Source organism: Hemiscyllium ocellatum, chromosome 48, assembly GCF_020745735.1.
Source record: "Hemiscyllium ocellatum isolate sHemOce1 chromosome 48, sHemOce1.pat.X.cur, whole genome shotgun sequence".
Taxonomy (NCBI): domain Eukaryota; kingdom Metazoa; phylum Chordata; class Chondrichthyes; order Orectolobiformes; family Hemiscylliidae; genus Hemiscyllium; species Hemiscyllium ocellatum.
In genome coordinates, this window is record NC_083448.1 from 21,975,141 (window position 1) to 21,999,936 (window position 24,796).

At 44.3% G+C, this 24,796-nt stretch overlaps 1 protein-coding gene across 2 annotated transcripts in view; it reads left to right on the plus strand.

Annotated features, from left to right (window-relative positions):
* Nucleotides 1–1,631: 1,631 nt before the first annotated feature.
* The window catches only part of LOC132837044 (transcription factor 7-like 2), a 47,375-nt gene continuing 24,210 nt past the window's right edge, over nucleotides 1,632–24,796 (plus strand). For both annotated transcript variants that reach the window (XM_060856713.1, XM_060856714.1), the window contains exons 1-6: nucleotides 1,632–1,900; nucleotides 2,046–2,106; nucleotides 2,273–2,400; nucleotides 15,829–15,906; nucleotides 16,933–17,065; nucleotides 17,153–17,255. In XM_060856713.1, coding sequence (XP_060712696.1) covers nucleotides 1,694–1,900; nucleotides 2,046–2,106; nucleotides 2,273–2,400; nucleotides 15,829–15,906; nucleotides 16,933–17,065; nucleotides 17,153–17,255 — 710 coding nt within the window. In that variant the 5' untranslated portion in view covers nucleotides 1,632–1,693. The remainder of the gene's footprint in view (nucleotides 1,901–2,045; nucleotides 2,107–2,272; nucleotides 2,401–15,828; nucleotides 15,907–16,932; nucleotides 17,066–17,152; nucleotides 17,256–24,796) is intronic.

Genomic DNA, 24,796 nt, shown 5'->3' on the forward strand with positions numbered 1-24,796 from the left:
CCCTGTCCTATTGTCTGTAGTTATCTGTGTTGATCCCTATCCTGTTGCATCGAGTTACTTGTGATGATTCCTGTTCTCTTGTGTGTAGTTACTTGTGTTGATTCTCGTCCTGTTGTGTGTAGTTACTTGTGTTGATTCGTGTCCTGTTGTGTATAGTTATTTGTATTGTTTCATGTCGTGTTGTGTGTAATTCTGTGTGATGAATCCTGTCTTGTTGTGTGTCGTTACTTGTTTTGATTCTCATCTTATTGTGTGTAGTTATTTGTGTTGTTTCCTGTCCAGTTCTGTGTAATTCTGTGTGTTGGTTCCTGTCCTGTTGTGTGTAGTTATTTGTGCTGATCCCTGTCCTGTTGTGTGTAGTTATTTGTGCTGATCCCTGTCCTGTTGTGTGTAGTTATTTGTGCTGATCCCTGTCCTGTTGTGTCTTGTTATTTGTGTTGATTCCTGTCCTGTTGTATATAGTTATTTGTGATGGTTCTTATCCTGTTGGTGTAGTTATTTGTGTTGATTCCTGTCCTGTTGTGTATAGTTATTTGTATTGTTTCATGTCGTGTTGTGTGTAATTCTGTGTGATGAATCCTGTCTTGTTGTGTGTCGTTACTTGTTTTGATTCTCATCTTATTGTGTGTAGTTATTTGTGTTGTTTCCTGTCCAGTTCTGTGTAATTCTGTGTGTTGGTTCCAGTCCTGTTGTGTGTAGTTATTTGTGCTGATCCCTGTCCTGTTGTGTGTAGTTATTTGTGCTGATCCCTGTCCTGTTGTGTCTTGTTATTTGTGTTGATTCCTGTCCTGTTGTATATAGTTATTTGTGACGGTTCTTATCCTGTTGGTATAGTTATTTGTGTTGATTCCTGTCCTGTTGGTGTAGTTATTTGTGTTGATTCCTGTCCTGTTGTGTGTAGTTTCTTGTGTTGATTCCTGTACAGTTGTGTGTAGTTATTTGTGTTGATTCCTGTACAGTTGTGTGTAGTTATTTGTGATGGTTCCTGTCCTGTTGTGTGTAGTTATTTGTGTTGATTCCTGTACAGTTGTGTGTAGTTATTTGTGATGGTTCCTGTCCTGTTGTGTGTAATTCTGTGTGATGAATCCTGTCTTGTTGTGTGTAGTTACTTGTAATGATCCCCGTCTTGTGTGTAGTTAGTTGTTGATTCCTGTCCTGTATTGGTGTTCCGTGTGTCCATGGTCGTGCTTATTTTTGGGTCATCCCGAATACGTTCCTGCCCACGCCTGCTGTGATCTTGTTTGGTGCGTGCAGTGAGTTGGGACTCTGAGGGTTTTTCGCGGGAGTTTGAGGAATGAAATGCGTCCGGAGCTGTTACCTGAGGGACTGTCCGCCTCTCCCCTCAGCCCCGATCACATTCTCTGTCCAGATTGGGGCTTGAAACGCGAGTCTGAAGCAGTTGCAAAGAGTGATCCTGTGGGGATGGGAAGCAGTGTGGAACTGAGGATGGGGGGAATGCGTGGGATTGGGAAGGAAGGGGAGGATAGGGGGTGGATGGTGAAAGGGAAGGGTCATTCCTGGGATCGAGTCCATCTCAAGGCGATGGCCCCGCCCTCGAAGGGGCTGCTGATTGGAGAAAGCTTTGGAAGTTTGGTGTCCATCAAAATGTCAATCAGAGCGTGGTCAGAGAGAGAGAGGGAAGGAGAGAGGGAGCAGGAGACTGAGAGTGAGAGCCAGAGCCAGCGCCAGCGAGATGCCGCAGCTTCCAGCGGGCGATGATCTGGGGGCTAGTGATGAGATGATTTCCTTCAAGGACGAAGGCGAGCAGGAGGACAAGCGGCCGGGCAGTGTGTCCGCAGATAGGGACCTCGCCGATGTCAAGTCGTCTCTGGTCAACGAGAGCGAACAGACGGCGCCAGGCGGGGGCGGCGAGGGCAGCAGCAGCTCTCCGGAGACCGAGGTGAGGAGCCGGGGTAGCTCCCCTTCCCCTTCCCTGGGCTGCTGAGAGACGGGAGGTGGGTGTGGAGGGAGGAAAGGGGCCCCGGCCCGGGCACTTTCACAGCTCGCTCTTTCTTTCTTTCTGCCTCTGTGTTTTTTTTGTGCAGACTGAGCGCAGGCACACGCCGAGTTTTGGGGAGAAAGCTCGGGATTACCAGCAGCACGGAGGTGAGTGAGGGAGGGAGGGAGGGAGACAGGGCTTTCTGCACTCACAGCTTTGCAACATTCTTGGCAACTCGCAAAGTTTCACCAACTTTTTCCCCCCTCCCCTCCCCTCCCCTCCCCTCCCCTCTCTCTCTCTCTCTCTCTCTCGGCCATGTTCCCAAATTCCCAGGCAAAAGGCAAGATGGAGGGTTGTTCAAGGGAGCTGCTGCAGCTACCGCTGCTTATCCGTTCATCATGATCCCGGAGTTGTCTACTCCTTACCTCCCCAGCGGATCGCTCACCCCCGGGGCCCGCACGGTAAGACGATACAAACTTGTTTTTTCTCGCTGCTCGCGGCGCTCAATTTGTTTGCTGGGGGAGGGGACAGGAGCCTCTCCTTTTCCCATTGCTCTTCCCGTTTCCTTTCCCCTCGTCATTCCCTCTTCCACATGCCCCCCCCCATTGGCCTCTCAGTCTTTTGTTCTGGGCTGGGGGGTGGGCAGACACTTTTCCGGATTCTGTGTTTTTCTCCCTCTCTCTGTCGCCTCCCAACACTTTGCCAAGTTTGGCAGAACTTTAGCAAGTTCGAAAGGAGCTCCTCACGGGCAACTCTTCGCCGCCCAGTCTGTCTCTGTCTTTTTCCCCCTCCCCCAGCAGGGGCTGACTGCAGACACCGAGCTGGAGGAGCAGAGGAAACACCCAGGGCGAGAAGTCTTACAGTCTCTCTCTCTCTAATAGCCCCTCTCACGCTACACGTCTGTAGCAGCCAGTTCCTCTGGAAACCCACTCAGCGATTATCTGCTTGGAAAAGCCCCTCATCTCCTAACCTGTGCTGAGTCATAGAATCCGCTCGGATTTTGGTTCTCTTCATTGTGACCCAGAGATTGAGTCAACAGAGCAGCATCGATTTACAAGATGTGTTCATCCTATCTCTGGGAGGTTTACTTGGAGAAGAATTGATGGTTGTTTTTGTGGTGAAGTTTGTGCCCTGTTGTACATTCGGCTGGAATAAGCTGACAGGACACTAAGAGTCTTGAATTTGCTAGACGAACACCTTGAAAGACAAATGGTTCAAATAATTTGTCTCTTGAACAACTTCCGTTCCTGCTGCTCCTCATCCTCAATGTGTCTGAAAGGAGCTTCAGTAAAACATACCATTAGATCACTTCAGGATTTAGTTCTTTAACTGACACCATCCATGCTGCAGTAGATTTTAACATACGTCCTGAAGGAGGAGGAGAGGAAGGCAGAGGGATTGAGAGAGGGAATCACAGAGCTTGGGGTCAAGGCAGCTGAAGGCACTGCCCCCAATGGTGGAGAGGTTAAATTTGGTGTCTATGCAGGATGAGATTTGAGGGCAGCAGAAGTCTGCAGGGCTCAGGTTGTAAGTTTTCTTGTGTTCTCAGTTTGTTCTCAGACTGGTTTTGTTACCATGCTCGGTAACATCATCAGTGAGCTTCCAGTAAAGCACTGGTGTTCTGTCCTGCTTTCTATTTGTGTGTCTTGGTCTCTGAAGGTGGGTGATATTGCAATCTGTGGGGCTATACTGGAGAAAGCTACAGAGATAGGAGTTACTGTGTCTGGTAACTCTCAGCTCTCTCTGTCCCTCATTTGGTTTCTCCCACTCCCATCATAACAGAGACAACTTGACATGAACTAAATCATAGAATCCCTACATAGAATCCCATTTGGCCCAACAAGTCCATAAGGGGTACAGTTAGTAAGTTTGCTGATTGCACCAAAATTGGAGGTGTAATGGACAGTGAAGAGGCTTACCTCAGATTACAACAGAATCTGGACCAGATGGGCTGAGAAGTGGCATATGGAGTTTAATTCAGATAAATGTGAGGTGCTGCATTTTGGGAAAACAAATCTTCACAGGACTTATACACTTAATGGTAAGGTCCTAGGGAGTGTTGCTGAACAAAGAGATCTTGGAGTGCAGGTTCATAGCTCCTTGAAAGTGGAGTCGCAGGTAGATAGGATTGTGAAGAAGGCGTTTGCTATGCTTTCCTTTATCGGTCGGAGTATTGAGTACAGGAGTTGTGACATTGTATTGCGGCTTTCCAGGACATTGGTTAGATCACTGTTGGAATATTGCATGCAGTTCTGGTCTCCTTCCTATCGGAAAGATGTTGTGAAACTTGAAAGGGTTCAGAAAAGATTCACAAGTGTGTTGCCAGGGTTGGAGGATCTGAGCTACAGGGAGAGGCTGAACAGGCTGGGGCTCTTTTCCCTGGAATGTCGGAGGCCAAGAGGTGACCTGATAGAGATTTACAAATTATGAGTGACATGGACAGGATAAATAGACAAAGTCTTTTCCCTGGGGTGGGGGAATCCAGAACTAGAGGGCATAGGTTTAGGGTGAGGGGGGAAAGATATAAAATAGACCTAAGGGGCAACCTTTTCACACAGAGGGCGGTGCATGTCAGGAATGAGCTGCCAGAGGATCTGTGGAGGCTGGTACATTTGCAACATTTAAGAGGCATCTGGATGGGTATATGAATAGCAAGAGTTTGGAGGGATATGGGTCGGGTGCTGGCAGGTGGGAAAAGATTGGGTTGGGATCTCTGAAGACAGTTCTTTTCAGACCAAAAATCAAAGTAAATTAGTGAGCCGAGATGGTGGTGATTGGATGGATCAGCTGTAAATTAGGACATAGAGGACAGAATTTGGGCTGATCTAAATTTTGTATTGCATGAAAGTTGAGAAACCAGCCAAGACTGCATTTGGGAACTAAGGGAAGCAGTAGTGAGGGTATGGTTACCTTCGGAATATATTAGTAGGCACATAGAGTCGTTGAGGTACACAGCACGGTAATAGATTCTTTGGCCCAACTCATCCACGTCAACCAGATTTCCTCAACGGAACTAGTCCAAATTGCCTGTGTTTGGCCCAAAACTCTCTAAATATTTCCTGTCCATGTACCTGTCCAAAAATTGAGGGGATTGTGCTGAAGGGAGCTGCGGAGATAAGTCAATGTCTGCTGCCCTTCACTTTCTCTTTGAAACCTCCTATGGGATTTGCCTGTGCCTTTTGCCCAAGCAGCCCATCCTAAATCCTAACAACTCCAAATAAAGACGTTTCTCTTCATCTAAATCCTAGCTCTCTTGCTGATCAACTTTAAATTGTGACCCCTTTGTTACCAACATTCTAACCATTGGAAACAGAGAATCCTTCTTCAGCCCGACAACATTTTAATTCCATTAAAAAGCCTGTCTCTGTGACTGTGATTGTCATATTGCCTGATTGTTGTAAATACTCATCTGGCTCCTGATAGTCTTGGTCGAGGGAAATCTGTCGTCCTTCTCTGGTCTGACCTGTTGCTGACTGCAGACCCATGTGACTGTCTTGGAACTGTCATCTGAGATGTTCCAGAAAGCCATTTTATTCCAGTCAAGGAGGTTGTTCACCACCACCACCTCCTGCAGTTAGGAATGTTCAATGAAGGTGAGTCTTTCCAGTGATAACTACATGCAGTGAGTTAGTGAAGAAAGGTGATTGAGTTGATCAGAATGGATGATGTTTGCAGGGGATTCGGTGGAAGTGGCCACATGCTCATCCTGCAAATCAGGAATAACACTACATTTGTGAACCATTTAGCCCAAGATGTTTGCCAGGAAGAGGGATGGAGCCGGTGGCTTGGGAGCAGAGTTTTTGATTGGTGTGTAAAACATTGCCTTCAGTCTTGCTGAAATTTAATTGGAGGAAATGCCTTCTCTTTCTGTACTGGATTTCAGGTGCGCATCTGAGGGTGGAAAGTTGACAGAAGTGTTTGTGAGGGAGAGCTGGCTGTTGTCAAACATTGTTCATGTTGTGGATTTGTGATGTAATAACGTGTTTGAGGACTTTGGAGAAGGCTTTGATGATTGGGGAGTAATTTTATGAGCCAAGAGATTAGATTGGAGGGTTGTTAGAGAGGGATGATGCTGGCAGACCTCAAAGAAGTTGTCGGGGACGCAGGGGGCACACCTAAGACTTGAGGAAAGGAAACCATAAATAAAATGAACTAATACGGAGGCTAGGAAGGGATGATCAGCAGTTTGCTCAAAATGTGGTTGAGAGGGAGAAAAGTTTCAAGTGTTTTGGAGTTTTTAATTTATATATGGGCCATGAGAGAGCTGGCCAGGCCAGCTTTTATTGCTAATCCCAGACTGCTTTAGAGCAAGTGGCCTTGTAGAGCCACTGTTGGTAATATTAAGGAGGATGCTGCAGCATTTTAACCAAGCAACACTGAAGGATTGATGATGTATTTCCAATTCTGAATATTGACTGGCTTGGAGGATAACTTGCAGGTAGTAGCGTTCACTTGTATCTGCTCCCAAGAGAGGATCTAAGGATATTGGTCGTCAGCACAGACTGACCAGTTAGATCTGTGCTGTTTAAGGTTTTAGAAATAAAAACTGAGGGTCAAACAGTCACAATTTTGTAAAAGACACATCATAGTCAACAAATCCAACTGATTTTGTTTTGATAGAACCAACAGAGGACCTTGCAGAAGGAAATTCGGTGAATGTTGTCTGTGTGGATTTTAATGAAGTGTTTCAGAGTGCTACATAAAAGGATGGTTAACAGAATAGGGAATAGCCCTGAAGTTGAGATTATCACAGAATTGAATTAAAAATCACACAACACCAGGTTATAGTCCAACAGGTTGAATTGGAAGCACACTAGCTTTCAGAGCGACGCTCCTTCAACACCAGTATCTCCAAATCATCACAGAATTGATACAGATCAGAAGGAGATTGTTTTGCCCATTGTGTCTTTATAAACTCTGTCAATTTATCAACTTCATCTCGGTGGCTCAGTGGTTAGCACTGCTGCCTCACAGTGCCACGGACCCAGGTTCGAATCCAGCCTTGTGTGAATGTGTGTGGAGTTTGCACATTCTCCCCATGTCTGTGTGGTTTCCTTCCACAATCCAAAAATGTGCAGGTTAGGTGAATTGATCATGCTAAATTGCTCATAGTGTTCAGGGATGTGTAAGTTATGTGCAGCAGTTAGTGGTAAATGTAGAGTGATAGTGGAATGGGTCTGGGTGGGTTGCTCTTCAGAGGGTTTGTGTGGACCTGCCAGCCAAATGGTCTGTTTCCACACTGTAGGGATTCTATGGTTCCCCCCTACCTGTTTTCCTTTTTCAGATAGTGATTAATTTCTCTCCTCAGTGCCCTAGTCAAACTTGCTTGCCCCACACTCTCAGGTAGTGCATTCCAGACCCTACCCACTCACTGTGTAATGGATTTTCCTCATGTCATCATTGCCTCTTATAGCAACCAGCTTTAACTTCTGTCGCCTTGTTCTTGATCCTTCTGTGACAACTATGGGAGCAGTTTTTCACTATCCATTCAGTTCACATCCCCATGACTTGGAATATCTCCCTTGAAGTCTCATTTCAGCCTTCACCTCTCCAAGGATGCCATGATGTGGAGGAGCCGGATTTGGACTGGGGTGAATGACATTTAAAAAAAAACACTCTCCAAGGATAACAGTCCCAAATCCTTCCATCTCCCAGTAATGAAGTTACTCTTCAACAGAACCATTCTCACGAAACTTTTCTGTACTCTTCTGTTTCTTTAAAAGATGCAATGATGTTGAAATAACTGCACAGAGGTGAAATCCTGTCACCGAGTCAGTCTTTTTTGAGACATATGCACTGTGTGTGGGCTGTGAACAGCCAGATCAAAGTCGGTCCCTAGAATTTCGTGCTACATCTGCCAGGCAGGGTTCTCTGGCCCAGGTTAACAAAACCTGTTCAGCAATCTCACAAGTCAATGAGATCCACGTGGCAATGGTTCCAATCACTACAGAGAGCTTTTGCAATTGCTGTGTTTAACCAATTGCTGTCCCTTAGCCATAATGACTAAGGACCCAATGGTAGTGTCTTTATCTTTGAACCCAGAGGCCAACGTTCAAGGTGTGTCATAATATTTCTAAACAGGTTGATGAGAAAATATCTTCCCTTGGTGAATAGCCATAGACCTGTCCCCTGAAGTAGTGCAGTTCCCAGACTGAAGTTACTCAGGTGAAGACCCCATGCAGACAAATGGAGGATTTGATCCATGAATGGACATTGTTGTTCTTTGGGCTAAGTGTAGTTTAGTGAATAGATTATGGAGGCTGGACACTTCTCTTTCAAGAAGACAAAGGTGAGAAGAGACTCGCTAAAGGTGTACAAAACCCTGGGGGAATTTGGACTGAATAGATGGGGAAAATTTGATTCTACTGACAAGAGTTAGGGAACCTGAAGGCACTGATTTAAGATGATTGACAAAACAAGTGACGGTAAAGTGAAATTGCTTAAATGTAGTTGTGGTTAGGATTAGAAATGCACTGACTGAGAATGTGGTAGAGACAAATGCAACTGTGGCTTTCACAAGGGAGTTGGATAATTATCTGAAGAGACCAGAAAATCTGCAGCTCTGGGGTGGAAAAAAGGAGAATGGGACTGATTGATATGTTTTTACACAAAGCCTCCTTTTGTGCTGTCACCATTATGTGTGTGTGTGTGTGGATAAGATAGACAAAGTTAAGCTGTTGTCCTGCGAGACAAGAACTGGAAGACACAAATTGAAGGTGCAGGACAAGAAATGTAGGGGTTTGAGGAAGGAATTTATAATACATTATGTGGTGCTTGGAATTTGCTGTCCACAGTGGTGGTACAAGTGGAGACTATTCGTGACTTCAAAAGGAATATACAGATATTTGAGGGAAATAAACTTGCGGGACACGGGGAGAGAGAGTGGGGGAGTGGATTGCTTGAACTGCTCCACATATGGACATGAGATGAATTACCTCCTGTGATGTTATGAGTGTGGTTGCCAATGCTTTCATACTTGTGTTGGTCTCTGCCATTTTTTAGTTCACTCACAGGATGCGGGTGTCACTGGCTAGGCCAGCATTTCTTGCCCATTCTAGTGCCCCTTTACAAGGCAGTGATAAAACTATTACCTTGAACCATTGCAACCCTTTGAGAGTCAGTGGTGGAGGGAGAATGGGGTGTTTGTCGTCATGTCATCTTCTGAGGTAGATTCAGCAGCTGAGTGATTGGGGAAGGTGGTCATCAGTGGGACATATCCTAGGTCCATCACTGACCTGATGCAATTAGTCTCCAATGTTATTCAATACTGAGGGCTCACGCTGTCCTCCTGTGAGTCTGTCAAGTTGATGGGAAGGACACATCCAGGATGGTGGTAGAGCCTAGTGAGAACAGAATAAGTTGACAGTACTCAGCAGATGTGCCAGCATCAATGGAGAGAGAAATGATCCATCTCAACTGAGGCCGTCACTCACTTTCTGTCTCCAGAGATGCCTTCCTGAGTATCTCCACATTTTGTGCTTGTATTTCAAGTTAATGCTCATGAGGTTTGGGACCTGAGCTGGAAGGCATTTTCAGCGGAGTATGACTAATAATTGAGTATGTCTTGGTCCTCTGAAGTTGCCGAAAGCGAGCGGGGAGGATTTGAGACTTTGACATGGCATGCTGTGTCCCATTGTCCAAATATATTCTCATTGTTGCTTTTGTTTTGTCAAGAATTGAGGCTATTTCAGACAAGTTAGTTTCACCCTGTAATTCAAAATCCGATTGAGACTTCACCAGTAGAAATAACAGTATTTTCTTGTGGGATGAACATCATGAGCCAGTTGGACTTTGTCAAAGTGTAGGGTTTATAGGCAGCTTTTCAAACATTTTGTTGTTATTCTACATTGCCACAGAAATTGAAATCATTGAATTCATTGTGGGATTTGAACTCCTGTCTTCATTGGAATAGTCTTGGCCTTTTTGAGTGAGAAACAGTCCAAAGCAAAGTCCATCCCAGCTATGTTACTGGAAAGAGTTTGGAGGAGGGCAGGGGAAAGTATTGAAAGATGTTTAGACCACTCAGTGTAAAGCAGGAAATGCCCCTCAGTTGCAGCTGCAGAAACTTGGCAGGTAATTCAGACTGGGATCGCATTGTGATCCTGAGGATGCATTGTTGTATCACAACTACAGAGGGAGCACTGCGCTGATGTAGAAGGTAGGAGCTCATGGTGTACGGGGTAACATGTTAGCATTGATAGAAAATTGGCTGGCTGACCGTGGGCGGCACGGTGGCACAGTGGTTAGCACTGCTGCCTCACAGCGCCAGGGACCTGGGTTCAATTCCCGCCTCAGCGACTGACTGTGTGGAGTTTGCATGTTCTCCCCGTGTCTGCGTGGGTTTCCACCGGGTGCTCTGGTTTCCTCCCACAGTCCAAAGATGTGCGGGTCAGGTGAATTGGCCATGCTAAATTCCCCGTAGTGTTAGGTAAGGGGTATGGGTGGGTTGCGCTTCGGCGGGTCCGTGTGGACATGTTGGGCCGAAAGGCCTGTTTCCACACTGTAAGTAATCTAATCTAATCTAAAACCGAGTCGATACATAAATGAATGGCAGGGTACGATGATTGGATGCCCGCTGTGGTCTGCTCGAGTCTCAACTATTCACTGTTTATATCAATAACTTAGACGAGGTGATAAAAGTTATAATGGCTCATTTTGCAGATTAAACATATTTTCCTACCTATTTATGTTGACAGGGTGACATAATTAGGTTGCAGACCAGTTATGGATAGATTGTTGTTTCCTCATTCAACCTGTCAAAGTGTGATATGGGAAAATATGAAGTTGTTTGCTTCGGCTGGAATAATAATACTGAAGCAGAGTATTGTTTAAATAGGTAATGAGTATAGAATTCCAAGGTGCAGAGATAATCTAGGTTTTCTAGTTCATGAGTCACAAACAGTGACTACACAGTTACAACATGTAATTGGGAAGAGGAATAGATTTTTTCTGTCTTAAAACATATTGAACATTAAAGTTAGGATGTTATTGTTACACCTTTGTAGGGCACTGGTGAGACCACATCTCGAATATTGTATTCGGTTTTGATCTCCTTATGTAAAGAATGATGTAAATGCGTTGGAGTTAGTTCCAAGGAGGTTTACTAGATTGAAACCTGGGAATGAATGGGTTATTGTTTGTGGAAAAGTTGGACTGACTGGCTTGTTTTCATGACTTGAGATAAGTGAGGAGTGATCTGCTGTCAGATCCTGAATGGTTGTGACAATTCCTGCCGACTTACCTAGTCTTTTCCCTTGACTTAACATTCCCCTGTGCATTCCTAAAATCAGGCATGCTTTTTAACAATAGGCATTGGATGGGCTGTCTGTTTGCCAGTGTACAATGTAAGTGGAGGAAGTTATCTATCTCAGATTTATCATTAACAACTGATCCTGCATCCCATTGCTGTTTGAGGAAGAGAATTGCAAACATCTATCTTCCTTGGGGTGTGGAAGTGCTCCCTCACATGTCTCCTGAATGTTTTGACCCTAATTCTCAGACTAGTTGTAGAATTCCCGAACCGGTGGAAATAATTAATCCTTATCTATCCTGTCTTTTCCTGTTAATATCTTGAAAACTGCAGTCAGATTCCCCCTTAACCTTGTAAATTTGAGAGTGAACAGGCCAAAGTTGTGTTCTCCTCACAATGTAACCTCTGAAGTCCTGGTATCACTCTCTTATTACTGATGCTGTATTCCCTGAAAAAACCAATACATGTAGATCCTTCCTAAGGTGTGGCCCCAGATTTGCTCACAGTACACTAAGAGGGTCTGAGTTGGGTTTTGTGTAACTGCGGCATAACTTCTGCATCTTTGTACTCCAGTCCGCTCGATGTAAAGGCCAGCATTGCATTTGCTTCCCAGTTTGGCTGAGCAGTTGGGATTGGCAATGTGTAGGATTGGAGAGATGTGATAGAGAGGCAGTTTATAGGAATATTTTATTACGATGGTGAGTGGGCAGAGAAGGTGTTAAACGATATGTGGATCCTGTCCTCTGATCTCTGTCAAGACAATTGCACCCTAAGGTTCACTTGTGTCTGTATTTCTGGCTATCATTTGGTTCAGTATTGAATGATGGATTGTATTGGGTGACTCTGATTGTTCAAGGTGTGCGGAGCCAGTTATAAGCCTCTTCGTTTTTAGGTCTCCCTTTATGCAGTGGATCTGGGGGAGGTTGATTACTGAATGATTGTTTAAATTCTGGGTTCCTTGTCTGCACAGCATAGTTATGCCATCTTTATAATGCAGTTAACTACATTAAGTGAGTGTTTCTTGGAATACCAAAGTAAATGCAAGACTCTGTGTGACGCTGTTGCATATCCTGTTGCTTTTTGACACTCTCTCACAGTTCACACTCCATCCCCTGTTAAGCTGATGGTCTGCCTGACATTGCCTGGCCCACCATCAGTAGTTGCAAACTGGTTTGAGTCAGTGACGAGTTGCTCTGTTTGTTTTTATTACAAACATTTGAAGTATGTAGTGGTGAGTGGCTGCATCACAATCGCCTTTCTGTATCCAGCCCAGAGTGTGGAACTGAGCTGCCACCTTCTGGTGGTCCGTGTTCCAAGTTGTTTCTTGCCCCTCCCCCTCCAGTTCACCCGATCATGCAACAGACCATAAACGCAGCCGCTGGGATTGTAGAATTAGATAGTATGACAGTCACATTGGATCGCAGTTTGGAGAATGCCCCCTGACCTTTTGTATTTTGAATGATCCTCCCCAATCTTGCTCCCACCCACTGAGTGATTCTCCCTTTAAATTATTTGTGCAATGTGCGGGCAATGGTTGTACAGCGTATTTCTCAAATATGCCCAATTAAAATAGAAAATGGGAAATGGGTATAGGATCTAAAGGTGCAATGGTATTGTCCCTACCTCTGAGCTAGGAAGTCCAGGTTCAAGTCCCCCTTGCCCCAGAGGTGTGTCACAATATGTATGAACAGGGTGATTAAAGATGTCTTAGGAAGAGGATTGGTGGCAGCACTCATCAAGTCACAGGTTCATCATAGAATCATAAGCCAGTTGGCCCAACAAGTCCACACTGATCTTCTCTTCCTCCCCCTCCCCCCCCCACCCCCCAAAGAGTATCCCACCCATTCCCTTACCACTCTACATTTCCCCTAACCAATGCACTGAGCCTACACATCGCTGAACACTATGGGCACTTTAGTGTGGCCAATTCACCTAACCTGTACAGTGGGAGGAAACTGGAGCACCTGCAGGCAACCCACGCAGAGACGGGGAGAATGTGCAAACTCTACATTTGGAGTTTAATTTGGATAAATGTGAGGAATTGCATTTTGGTAAAATGTACAAGGGCAGACCTTATACAGTTAATGGTAGGGCCCGAGGGAGTGTTGTCGAAAAGAGACCTAGGAGGTTGTGACATAGTTCTTTGAAAGTTGCCTCATAGGTAGACAGGATGGTTGAGAAGTCGTTTAGCATGCTTGCCTTCATTTCTCAAACCTTTGAGAATAGGAGTTGGGATGTCATGTTGTGTTTGGACAGGATGTTGGTGAGGCACTTTTAGAATACTGTTGTGGTCATCCTGCTATAGGGAGGTTAAGGGGTGACCTTTTTGAGATTTATAAAATCATGAGGGACAAAGATAAAGTGAATAGCAAATAATCTTTTCACAAGAGTGGGTGAATTCAAAACTCGGGGCATATTTTTAAGTTGAGTGGAGAAAGTTTTAAAAGGGACTTGAGGGGCAATGTTTTCACAAAAGGGGTGGATGACATGTGGGATGAACTGCAGGAGGAAATGGTAGATGCATGTACTGTTCCAACATTCAAAAGACATTTGGATAGTGTTATGAAAGTGCAGAAGTGTACTGTACCTTCAAGAGAGTTAAAAGCTAGCAGAACTACCTGACAGCACCAAGTGTTCTGAACAAGATACAATGTAACCTTTTGGTCCGGCAGCTTGTGTAGCTGGTTGCCTGGAGACAAAAACAAATTCGAATTAGGCCAAACAGTTAAAATTATACCCCAAAAAATACCAAACTCCAATCAAGTTTGAATTTAACATATGGAGAATATTAAAAGCCAATGACACAATCCAATGCTTTGGGGTTATAAAACCAGGAAAACGTGAACAGTCGAGAGAGAACAGCCAAGCCACCGACACATGCAGACTGCCCGAAACACGGCTCTCTTAAAGGTACCTTTATCAAGCAGTGAATTGTGAAAACAAAATCTCTAAGAAGAAAAGAAGATGGAGAAAGATATAAAGAGAGGATTCGACTGCTGGCTGGTTTTGAAATTTTAACGTTTGGTAAATCTTAATTGGGGGTTTTAATGGACTAGTATCGTAGAAGAGGAAGGTAAAAGATAGGTTAGAGAAAGAATTGTAAATAGTTGTTAGTTAATTATTCTCTGTTAGACTTTCTAAAGAAAAATAAAGTTGTTAACTTTAACTTTAAATAGTTCTTGGCTTCAAATTTTCACAGGTTACTGCACAGGATAAATCTTTTGTGTTGCTGGTTTAAATTAAGCAAAAGGGTTTATCTTTGTCATAATGGATAGGTACATGATTAAGAAAGGTTTAGAGGGATACAGGCCGAGTGCAGGCAAGTGGGACGTGTTCAGTTTGGGAAACTTGGTCAGTGTGGACAAGTTGGACTGAAGAGGCTGTTTCCATGCTGTATGACTCTGCTTCTGTGTTAATACTGTTCCTTTTATTTCATGAGCTCCAACTTGGCTCATGGGTCTCTTATGCCTTTGGAATTCGCATTTTTGACATCAAGCAGATTACCCCCATGAGCGGTCTATTTTCTTTCATCAAAAAACTCAACCAAGCATTTTAAAGAAGATTTTCTTTGAACAAGTCGCTGGATTTCCTTAATTCATTCACATTTGTCTACACGATCATTTCTCAAAGCTTTTTCTCATCAGTGAGGTTTTGTGAGCAGGCTTGTAACTGTTGTTTATATTCTCTCACCTGTTTATGAGTCAGGGTGTAACAGTGGTGTTCTCCATGTCTCTGACCTCATGCCTGCATGAGTGCAAATTGGAAGAGTATTGCCAGTGTCTGTGCAATTTCCATCCTTCCTTCCTCAATATCGTCATGTTCTCTGGTTCTGGTGACTTGTCGAGTTGAAATGCGACCAGTCTAATTAACAGACTCCACCTGGTCAATACTTATCCTTCATTCAAATCATACATGACCGCAGTGACCACACTTGAATGGTACATCATTGGTTGTAGGGATGTGTACTGGTCATGAAAGTGCAAGTCTCTTTTTTTTTAACATGGAGAGGTGAACGATTCCCCTCTGTAATACAAGGTCGTCACTCAGTGAGGAGAAAAGAAAAACATGTATTTATAAGGCATCTCAAATGACCTCAGAGTACCCCGTATTGTTTCATGACCATCAAGTACATCTGAGCTGTAACAATTGCTGTAATGTGGGAAATTCAGGAGAAAATTGTGGAGCACATACTTCTCAAATGGCGGTAAGCTGATGACTGGCTAATCTGATTTAGTAATTGCTCATTGAAGAATTAATCTTATCTCGGGACACAAGGGAAATTCTCCTCTGCTTCAGGTGCTCATGGGGAATCCTTTTATGTTTAAACAGAGGAAAGAAAAGGTCTTTATTTAAAATCTTGACTGAAAACTGCTATCTCTGACAGTATAGTACCCTTTCAATATTGTGCTGGGAGAGTCTGATGTATTCTGGGCTCAAGTATCTGAACTGGCATTGACACAGGGCTTTGGGGAGAAGACCAGGAAATAGCTTTAGTTTAGGATTTATGCAGGGCTGTGGAGATTAGTTTGGAATTGTTAAATGGTGATGCAGGGAGACAGAGAAATGTTTCCTGTCTGGTTAAGACTGACATCCATTTTGACCTATCGGCTGTATTCTCACTCCATTCTGATATTTCCAGTATCTGCAGATGAAGTGGCCCCTGTTGGACGTCCAGACTGCCAGCTGCCTCAAAGACTCACCAGCTCCCATCCACCTCGTGAGTAACGTCAAATGTTCAGAGAGTTAGCTGGGCAGTGAGCCCAGGGCAAACCATCTTGAGTGGTGCAGTCTATTATTTCTCGGTGAAATGGAGTGCCACTGTAAAAGTATGGCTGGTGGACTGAACGGAGAGAAATTTTGAATTCATCTTTTTGGACTTGAGAAAGACGACTCTTTAAAAAGTAAAAATGGTTGTAACTGAGGCAATGTTAATTGTTTAGAGGTCCAAGTACAGAAATCATCAAAATGTGAGGCGAATGTTGGTCTTCGTCTCGAGTGTGTCGGAATATGAAGGGGAGGAAGTAAGTTTGATTATACAGAGCTCTTGTTAGTTGCCAAGTGGAGAAATTCTTAATTTCTGGCTCCACATCTCGGGAAAGCTGTATTAACCTTGGAAAGTGAGCACTGCAGGTATATAAGCAAAGTACTGTAGCTCGAAGTGTTCCTTTGGTGAGGTTAAACAGAACAGTTTAGCTTGTGATCCCTTTAGTATAGCCGTGAAAAGGAGAACTTAATAAAAATGTTTGGCATGATGCATACAGAAAAATCATGAACATGAGATTAAACAAAAATTTTGTAAATTCGAGGCAGGCCATTGAGGGGTGATGTCAGGAAAAATTTCTTCACAGGTGGACTGCAGGAATTCTGGAATCATCTCCTCAAAAATGCAGTAAACACGAGGGTTTTGTTGACTATTTCAGACTGAGCTCAACAGATTGTTGTTGAATCATTGCATACAGATTTACAGAAGAAAGACCAGTGCAAGGTGTGGAGTAACAGGTGAACCTTCCTGTTGCTCTCCCACCACTCCCCCTTGAGCCACCTCAAAGTCCACTCCCATCTTTAAAAACTCTCACCCTTCAGCCTTGTTTACTCTTGGAATATTATTTATTCCAAGCTGGTTACTAAAAGTGTAGGGGATTCTGGAATGTGAGGAGATAAATGTCTTATCAGTGAACCATGAGGATTGGGGAGTCCTGTGGATATTTGCTGACTGCTATGTGTGTGTTTTTATTTCCTGTAGGCCAACAGGTTGCCTTTGGTGCAGCATGCTCATCACATGCACCCTCTTACTCCCCTCATCACCTACAGCAATGAACATTTTTCACCTGGGAACCCAACCCCACATCTGTCCTCTGAACTCAACTCCAAGACTGGTGAGCAGTTACACTGACCTCATCTCAGCTGATCTGCAATTCTGACCACCATCATGACTCTTTCCTCTTTTCTTCCCATTGTTGCAGGACTCTCTCGGGTTCCGTACCCTTCCGAACTGTCTCCGTACTACCCGCTGTCGCCAGGCACCGTGGGGCCGATCGCTCACCCGCTGGGCTGGGTCATGCCACCGTAAGACGTTCTTTCTCTTTCCTGCCTCCCTCCAGCAGCCTTTGTCTTGCTCTGGGAATTGCATCAATGGGTTGTGCCAATGATGGCCATGTCCCATCCTCCTATCTGTGGCACTGTGCCCACTCGGGCACACGTGATCTCCAAAGAAGAGTAGAAAACAGGAGCAGAAGTAGGCCATCCAGCTCTTATAGTTTGCTTCACTATTCAGTCTGATTATGGCTCAGTCCTCCAGGCAGTTACACAGTCTGACATCGACTGTAAAACCTCAGTAACTTTGCGTTCAGCTGTGAGTCATGGTACAAATTGGTAGGTTGTCTGCTGTAGCAAGAAAGCAGCTCTGGCAACATGCCTGTTAGATGGAAGAAGGAGGTATCTTCATCAGGATCACTTCATGATACTCCAAACTGCTTTACAGCCAAACCAATAGCACTCCCTTTGAGCCGTAAAGTAATGGATTCAAGTCCAATTCTTGAAACCTGGTGATATTGGTTTGGTTGAGACAGGGACAAGACTGGCAGTTTTACTTTCCGGGACTTAAATATTTCAGATATGAGAAGAATGTAGAAAAGGTGGGGGAGTTGCTTCGGGAGAATATCACTGCTACTGAGGAAGGACACTTTGGAGGGCTCATTCAGCAAAGCGTTTTGAGTAGAGCTCCCGAATAGGTCGGCTGCAATCACTTTGGGATTGTACTACAGGCCTTGTAACAGCTAGCAGATGATAGAGGGACAGGTGTGTGAACAGGTTATGGAAAAATATGAAAACAACATGGTCAGTGTAGTGGGTGATTTTAACTTTCACGACATTGACTGGGACTCACTTAGAGCTTGGGGTCTGAATGGGGTAGGATTTTTTAAGTGTGTATGGGGCAGTTCTTTGAAACAATCTGTAATCTGGCCAAGGGTAAGGGGTCGTAATCTGGTAAGGGGCTGTACCTGGTGTTGGGGAACAAGTCTGGCAAGGTGCTCGAAGTTTAAGTGGAGGAGCACTTGGTGAACAGGGACCATAATTTTATAAGTTCTAAATTACTTATGGCTGAGGTTAAGAGTAGTCTTCAGGTGAAAATAGTAAACTGGGACAAGGCTAACTACCATAATATGAGAGGACATGGGGGAATTTAGATTAGCGGCAGCTGTTTGAGAGTAAATCCACATCTGCCCATATTGGAATCTTTCAATTCTCAGTTAAAAGAGAAAAGGAGGCACTTTCCCAAAGTTTAGGAAACTGAAAACAGGCAGAATCCTTGAAGGATACAAAGATAGCAGGAGAGAACTCAAAGAAGGAATTAGAAGGGTGAAAAGGGATCATGAGATGTCCTTGAGGTTTTCCTTAATGCTGTTTGCCAATGTGTGTTTTGAACATAAGGAGCAAGAGGGTGACTAGGGGAAGGGCAAGTCCACTCAAGGGAATATATGCATGGAGTTGGAGGAAGTAGCCAAGGTTCTCAACAAGTCTTTTCATCAGTGTACACAAAGGAGAAGAAAATAGTGGGTGGCGAGACCCGGGAGGGATATATTTATATTTTGGTGCATGTCAATATTAAAAATGGAGGCAGTGTTTTAGAAAGCATTAATTCTCCAGGATCTGATGGAATCTATCCCAAAATGCTGAGAGATGCAGGTGAGGAATTGCTGGAGCCATTTGTGAATGGTTGTTTCCTCTTCAGTCACAGGAGAGGTCCCAGAGGACTGTAGAATAGCCAATAATGTTCCTTTGTTTTGGAAATTACAGACTGGTGGGCCTTACATCAGTGGTAGTGAAATTATTGGAGTAATCCTTCGTGCCAGGATTTACTCACATTTAGAAAGACATGTACTTACTGGCAGTAGGCAGCATGGCTTTTTGCGAGGAAGGTTGTGTTTCAGAAACTTGATTGCGTTTTTTGAGGAAGTGAAAAGATGATTGACAAGGGCAGGGTGAAAGATGTTATTTATTTGAACTTTAGTAAGGCCTTTGACAAGGTCCTTTATGACAGGGTGATATGAAAAATGAAATCACATGGGATCCACAGTGAGCTGGTAAGATGGAGAGAGAACTGGTTTTGTCATAGAAGGGTATTTTCTCTGACTGGCGATCTTGTGACCAATGATTTTCCGCAGTGATCAGTGCTGGGACCTGTATTGTTGAAACATACATAAAGGATTTGGAGGAGAATGCAGATGGCCTGATTTGAAAGTTTGTGGACTGGGAGCTGTGGATAGTGAGGAAGATAGAGATAGGCTGGAAACTTCGGCAGATGGAGTGTAATCTGGTCAAATGGGACATGATGCATTTTGGGATATCTAATGCAGGAGGGAAATAAATGGCAGAATCCTTCATTGCACCAACATACAGAGGGAACCAGATGCACATGTCTAAAGTTCCGTGATGTGACTACACAAGTGGATAAGATGTTCAAGAAGGCTTATAGCATGCTTGCGTTTATCGGTCAGGGGATAGAGTATAAAAATTGGCAAGTAATGTTGCACCTGTGTAGGACTTTGGAATATTGCATATAGTTCTGGTCGCCACCGTACAAGAAGCATGTGGAGGCTTTGTAGAAGGTGAAGAAATCAGATTACCTGGTTTAAAGGTATTCACTATGAGGAGAGACTTGGTTTGTTTTCATTTAAACATTGAAGGATGGGGGTGATCAAATAGAAATTTGTAAAACTATTTGAGTTATGGATAAAGCAGATGGTTAGTCTCTCATAATTACTGAGGACTTGAGTTTAAGGTAAAATAGGATAAGTGTTTAAAAAATGATGTGAGAGGCAAGTTTTTTTTTTACACAGAGCATGGTGAGTGCCTGCAATATACTTCCAGAGAAGGTGGGAGAGGCATCTCGATAGATACATGAAATGGCAGGGAATAAAGGGATATGGACAGCATAAAGGCAAAAGGTTTTTAATTGAGAAAAATGTTATGCTTTGGCACAGACTTGGTGGATCGAAGGGCCTGTTTTCTGAGAAGTGAGGTGTTTGTAGATGTTCAACTGAGGTACCCATCTGACCACTCAGATGGATGTCAAAGATTCAATGGCCAATAGTGGACTAAGATTCAGGGTGTCTTGCATTAGGGCTAAAGTCAAGAAAACAGATTAGTTTGATGTTGCCAAGTTGCTGTGTGTAAAATCGACGGTGAGCAAATTTACTTCAATATCATCAATATTTGACAGCATAGTACTGCCTTCAGTGCAAAGCACATTGAAAAATAATAGAGACACGAAGAAAGAAATTTGCACACATCGAACCCCATGCTGTCCCTGCCTTGGGAGCGTTTGATGGATACAAGAGATCTTTACTGTCAGTTTAACGGAGTAGAGTGAGTTTGAATCTGTATTAAGTATGCAAGGGAGGTGATAACCTCATGGTGGTATTACTGGACTATTAATCCAGAGGCCCAGGTCATGTTCTAGAGACCCTGGTTCGAATCCCACTGTGGCAGATCTTGGAATCTTAAGTCAATAAAAATCTGTTTTTAATAGTCTAATGATGACATTGAAACCATTCAGTTGTAGGAAAAACCTATGTGGTTCACTAATGCCCTTTAGGGAAGAATTTGCCGTCCTTTCCTGGTTTGGCCTACATGTGACTCCAGACCCATAGCATTCTGATTCTTAGCTACCTTATGGGCAATTAGAGAAGGGCATTAAATGCTGGCCTAGACAATGATGCCCTCATTCTGTCAATGAATACCAAATAAAAATTAAGCTATACCTATCCTGGAAGCAACAGTGTGGAGGCAGCTGTCATGGCAGCTTTATCTAACCGTGTTCTGTCCTGTCCTTGGGAGTGTTGGATGGGGATACTGCCAAGGGAAATTTACTTTCTCTTTAAAAGAATCAAGAGAGCTTCATCAGTATCTGGCTGAGTGCTATATCTGTTCTGGGAGTGTTGAAAGACAGTATAGAGTGATAGTTACAGTGTAACTAACTACATGACCTGGGATTATTTGATGGAGACATTGTAGACGAAGCTTTACTCTGTATTTAACCCCATGCACCACCAGTCCTGGGATTGTTTGATGGGAACAGTATAGAAGTTTTACTCTGTATCAAATCCCTTGCTGTAACTGTCCTGGGAGTATTTGAAGAGACAGTGCAGAGGATGCTTTAATTTCAACTGAGCAGAGTAGAGGCAGGTATCCAACTCTGTGTTGACTCTGTGGGGAAATTTAATCTTTATCTAACCAGGTGCCGTTCCTCTTCTGGGAGTGTTTGGTGGGGGCAGTGTGGATCACTTCAGAGTGTGAGATTAAGAGTTAGTGCAAGGACACGATCAGAATGGCACGGTAGCTGAGTGGTCAGCACTGCTACCTAACAGCGCTGGGGACCCAGTTTGATTCCAGCCTCTGGCGACTGTCTGTGTAGAGTTTGCACATTCTCCCCGTGTCTGCGTGTATTTCCTCCAGGCGCCTTGGTTTCTTCTCACTGGACCTGATCGGGTGTACCCGAGAACTCTGTGGGAAGCGAGAGAAGTGATTGCTGGGCCTCTTGCTGAGATATTTGTATCATCGATAGTCACAGGTGAGGTGCCAGAAGACTGGAGGTTGGCAAACGTGGTGCCTCTGTTTAAGAAGGGCGATAAAGACAAGCCAGGGATCTATAGATCTGTGAGTCTGATGTTGGTGATGGGCAAGTTGTCGGAGGGAATCCTGAGGGACAGGACAAACATGTATTTGGAAAGGCAAGGATTGATTAGGGATAGTCAACATGGCTTTGTGCGTGGGAAATCATGTCTAACAAACTTGATTGAGTTTTTTGAAGAAGTAACAAAGAGGATTGATGAGGGCAGAGCAGTGGACGTGATCTATATGGACTTCAATAAGGCATTCGACAAGTTCCTCGTGGGAGACTGATTAGCAAGGTTAGACCTCATGGAATACGGGGAGAACTAGCTATCTGGATGCAGAACAGACTCAAAGGTAGAAGACAGAGGGTGGTGGTGGAGGGTTGTTTTTCAGACTGGAGGCCTGTGACCAGTGCTGGGATCAATGCCACAAGGATCGGTGCTGGGTCCTCAACTTTGTCATTTACATAAATGATTTGGGTGCGAGCATAAGAGTACAGTTAGTAAGTTTGCAGATGACTCCAAAATTGGAGGTGCAATGGACAGCAAAGAAGGTTACCTCGGATTACAACAGGATCTGATCCAGATGGGCCAATGGGCTGAGAAGTGGCAGATGGAGTTTAACATAGAACATAGAAAAGTACAGGCCAGAACAGGCCCTTTGGCCCAGGATGTTGTGCCGAGATTTAATTCTATTGTAAAATATAGTAACTTAACCTACACACCCTTCAACTCACTGCTATCCATGTACATGTCCAGCAGTCGCTTAAATGTCCTTAATGACTCTGCTTCCATCACCCCAACTGGCAATACATTTCCATGCATTCACAACTCTCTGCATAAAGAACCTGCCTCCTATATTTTCCTCCTGATATCTTCAAACTATGACTTCTCGTACCTGTCAATCCTGCCCTGGGGACAAGTCTCTGGCTATTGGCTCAATCTATTCCTCTCATTATTTTGTACACCTCGATCAGGTCTCCTCACTTCCTCCTTCTCTCCAGAGAGAAAAGTCCGAGCTTATTCAACCTTTCTTCATAAGGCAAGCCCTCCAGTCCAGGCAGCATCCTGGTAAACCTTCTTTGCACCCTCTCCAAAGGCCCTTTCCGATAGTAGGGTGACCAGAATTGGACATAATATTCCAAGTGTGGTCTCACCAGGGACTTGTAGAGCTGCAGCAAAACCTCACGGCTCTTAAACTCGATCCTCCTGATAATGAAAGCTAAAACACCATATGCTTTCTTAACAACCTGATTCACTTGGGTGGCAACTTTGAGGGATCTACGTACTTGCACACGCGTTACCCTCTTCCTTCACGCTGACAAGAATCCTATCTTCAATCCTATATTCAGCATTGGAGTTCGACCATCCAAAGTGCATCACTTCACATTTATCCAGGTTGAACTACATCTGCCATTTCTCAGCCCAGCTTTGCATCCTGTCTGTGTTGCACTGCAGCCTGCAGTAGCCCTCTATACTATCGACGACACTTCCAACCTTAGTGTTATCTGCAAATTTACTAACCCACCCCTCAACCTCATCATCCAAGTCATTTATCAAAGCTACAAAATGCAGAGGCCCAAGAACAGAGCCCTGTGTGACCCCACTCATCACTGACCTCCAACCAGAATGCTTTCCATCTACAACCACTCTCTGCCTTCTGTCAGCCAGCCAAGTCTGAATCTAGGTAGCTAAATCTCCCTGTATTCCATACTTCCTGACTTTATGAATGAGCCTACCGTGGGGAACCCTATCAAATGCCTTGCTGGAGTCCTCATACACTGCATTCACTGCTCGACCGTCATCGACCTGTCTTGACACCTCCTCAAAGAACTCAACAAGATTTGTGAGGCATGACCTACCCCTCACAAAGCCATGCCTTTAATCAAGCTGTGTTTTGCCAAATAGTCAAACATCTTATCCCTCAGAATTCTTTCTAAAAGTATGCTGATCACAGACGTAAGACTGACTGGTCTGTATTTGCCAGGGATTTCCCTATTACCCTTCTTGAAAAGAGGAACAACATTCGCCTCCTTCCAACCCTCCGGTACGACTCCCGTGGAGAGTGAGGAGGCAAATATCCTCACCAGCGTCTTAGCAACCTCCTTTCTCACTTCCTGGAACAGCCTAGGATAAATCTGGTCTGGTCCTGGAGACTTATCAATCTTCATGTTTTCCAAAGTTTCTAGCACATCAACTTCATCAATCTTGATCTGGGATCAAGACTATCCCAGCTCCTCTGAGTTTTCATTTACAACAATTTCTTTGGTGAAAACCAAAGCAGAGAGGTTTCCCCTTTCTGCTCTGACTCCACGCACAAGTTCCCTACGCTATCCCTGATTGGCCCTATCTTCTCCCTTGATCGTTGTTATTCCTCATGTATGAGTAATTCAGATAAATGAGAGTTGCTGCAATTTGGGAAAGCAAGTCTTAGCAGGACTTATACACTTAATGGTAAGGTCCAAGGGAGTGTTGCTGAACAAAGAGACCCTAGAGTGCAGGTTCATAGCTCCTTGAAAATGGAGTCGCAGGTTGATAGGATAGTGAAGAAGGCGTTTGGTATGTTTTCCTTTATCAGTCAGAGTATTGAGTACAGGAGTTGCGAGATTGTGTTGTGGCTTTACAGGACATTGGTGAGGCCACTGTTGGAATATTGCATGCAATTCTGGTCTCCTTCTATCGGAAAGATGTTGTGAAACTTGAAAGGGTTCAGAAAGGATGGACAAGAATGTTGTCCGGGCTGGAGGATCTGAGCTACAGGGAGAGGCTGAACAGGCTGGGGCTGTTTTCCCTGCAGTGTCACAGGCTGAGGGGTGACCTGATAGAGGTTTACAAAATTACGAGGGGCATGTATAGGGTAAATAGACGAAGTATTTTCCCTGGGGTGGGGAGTCCAGAACTAGAGGGCATAGGTTTAGGGTGGGAGGGTAAAGATATAAAAGAGACCTAAGGGGCAACTTTTTCACCCAATGGTGGTACGTGTATGGAATG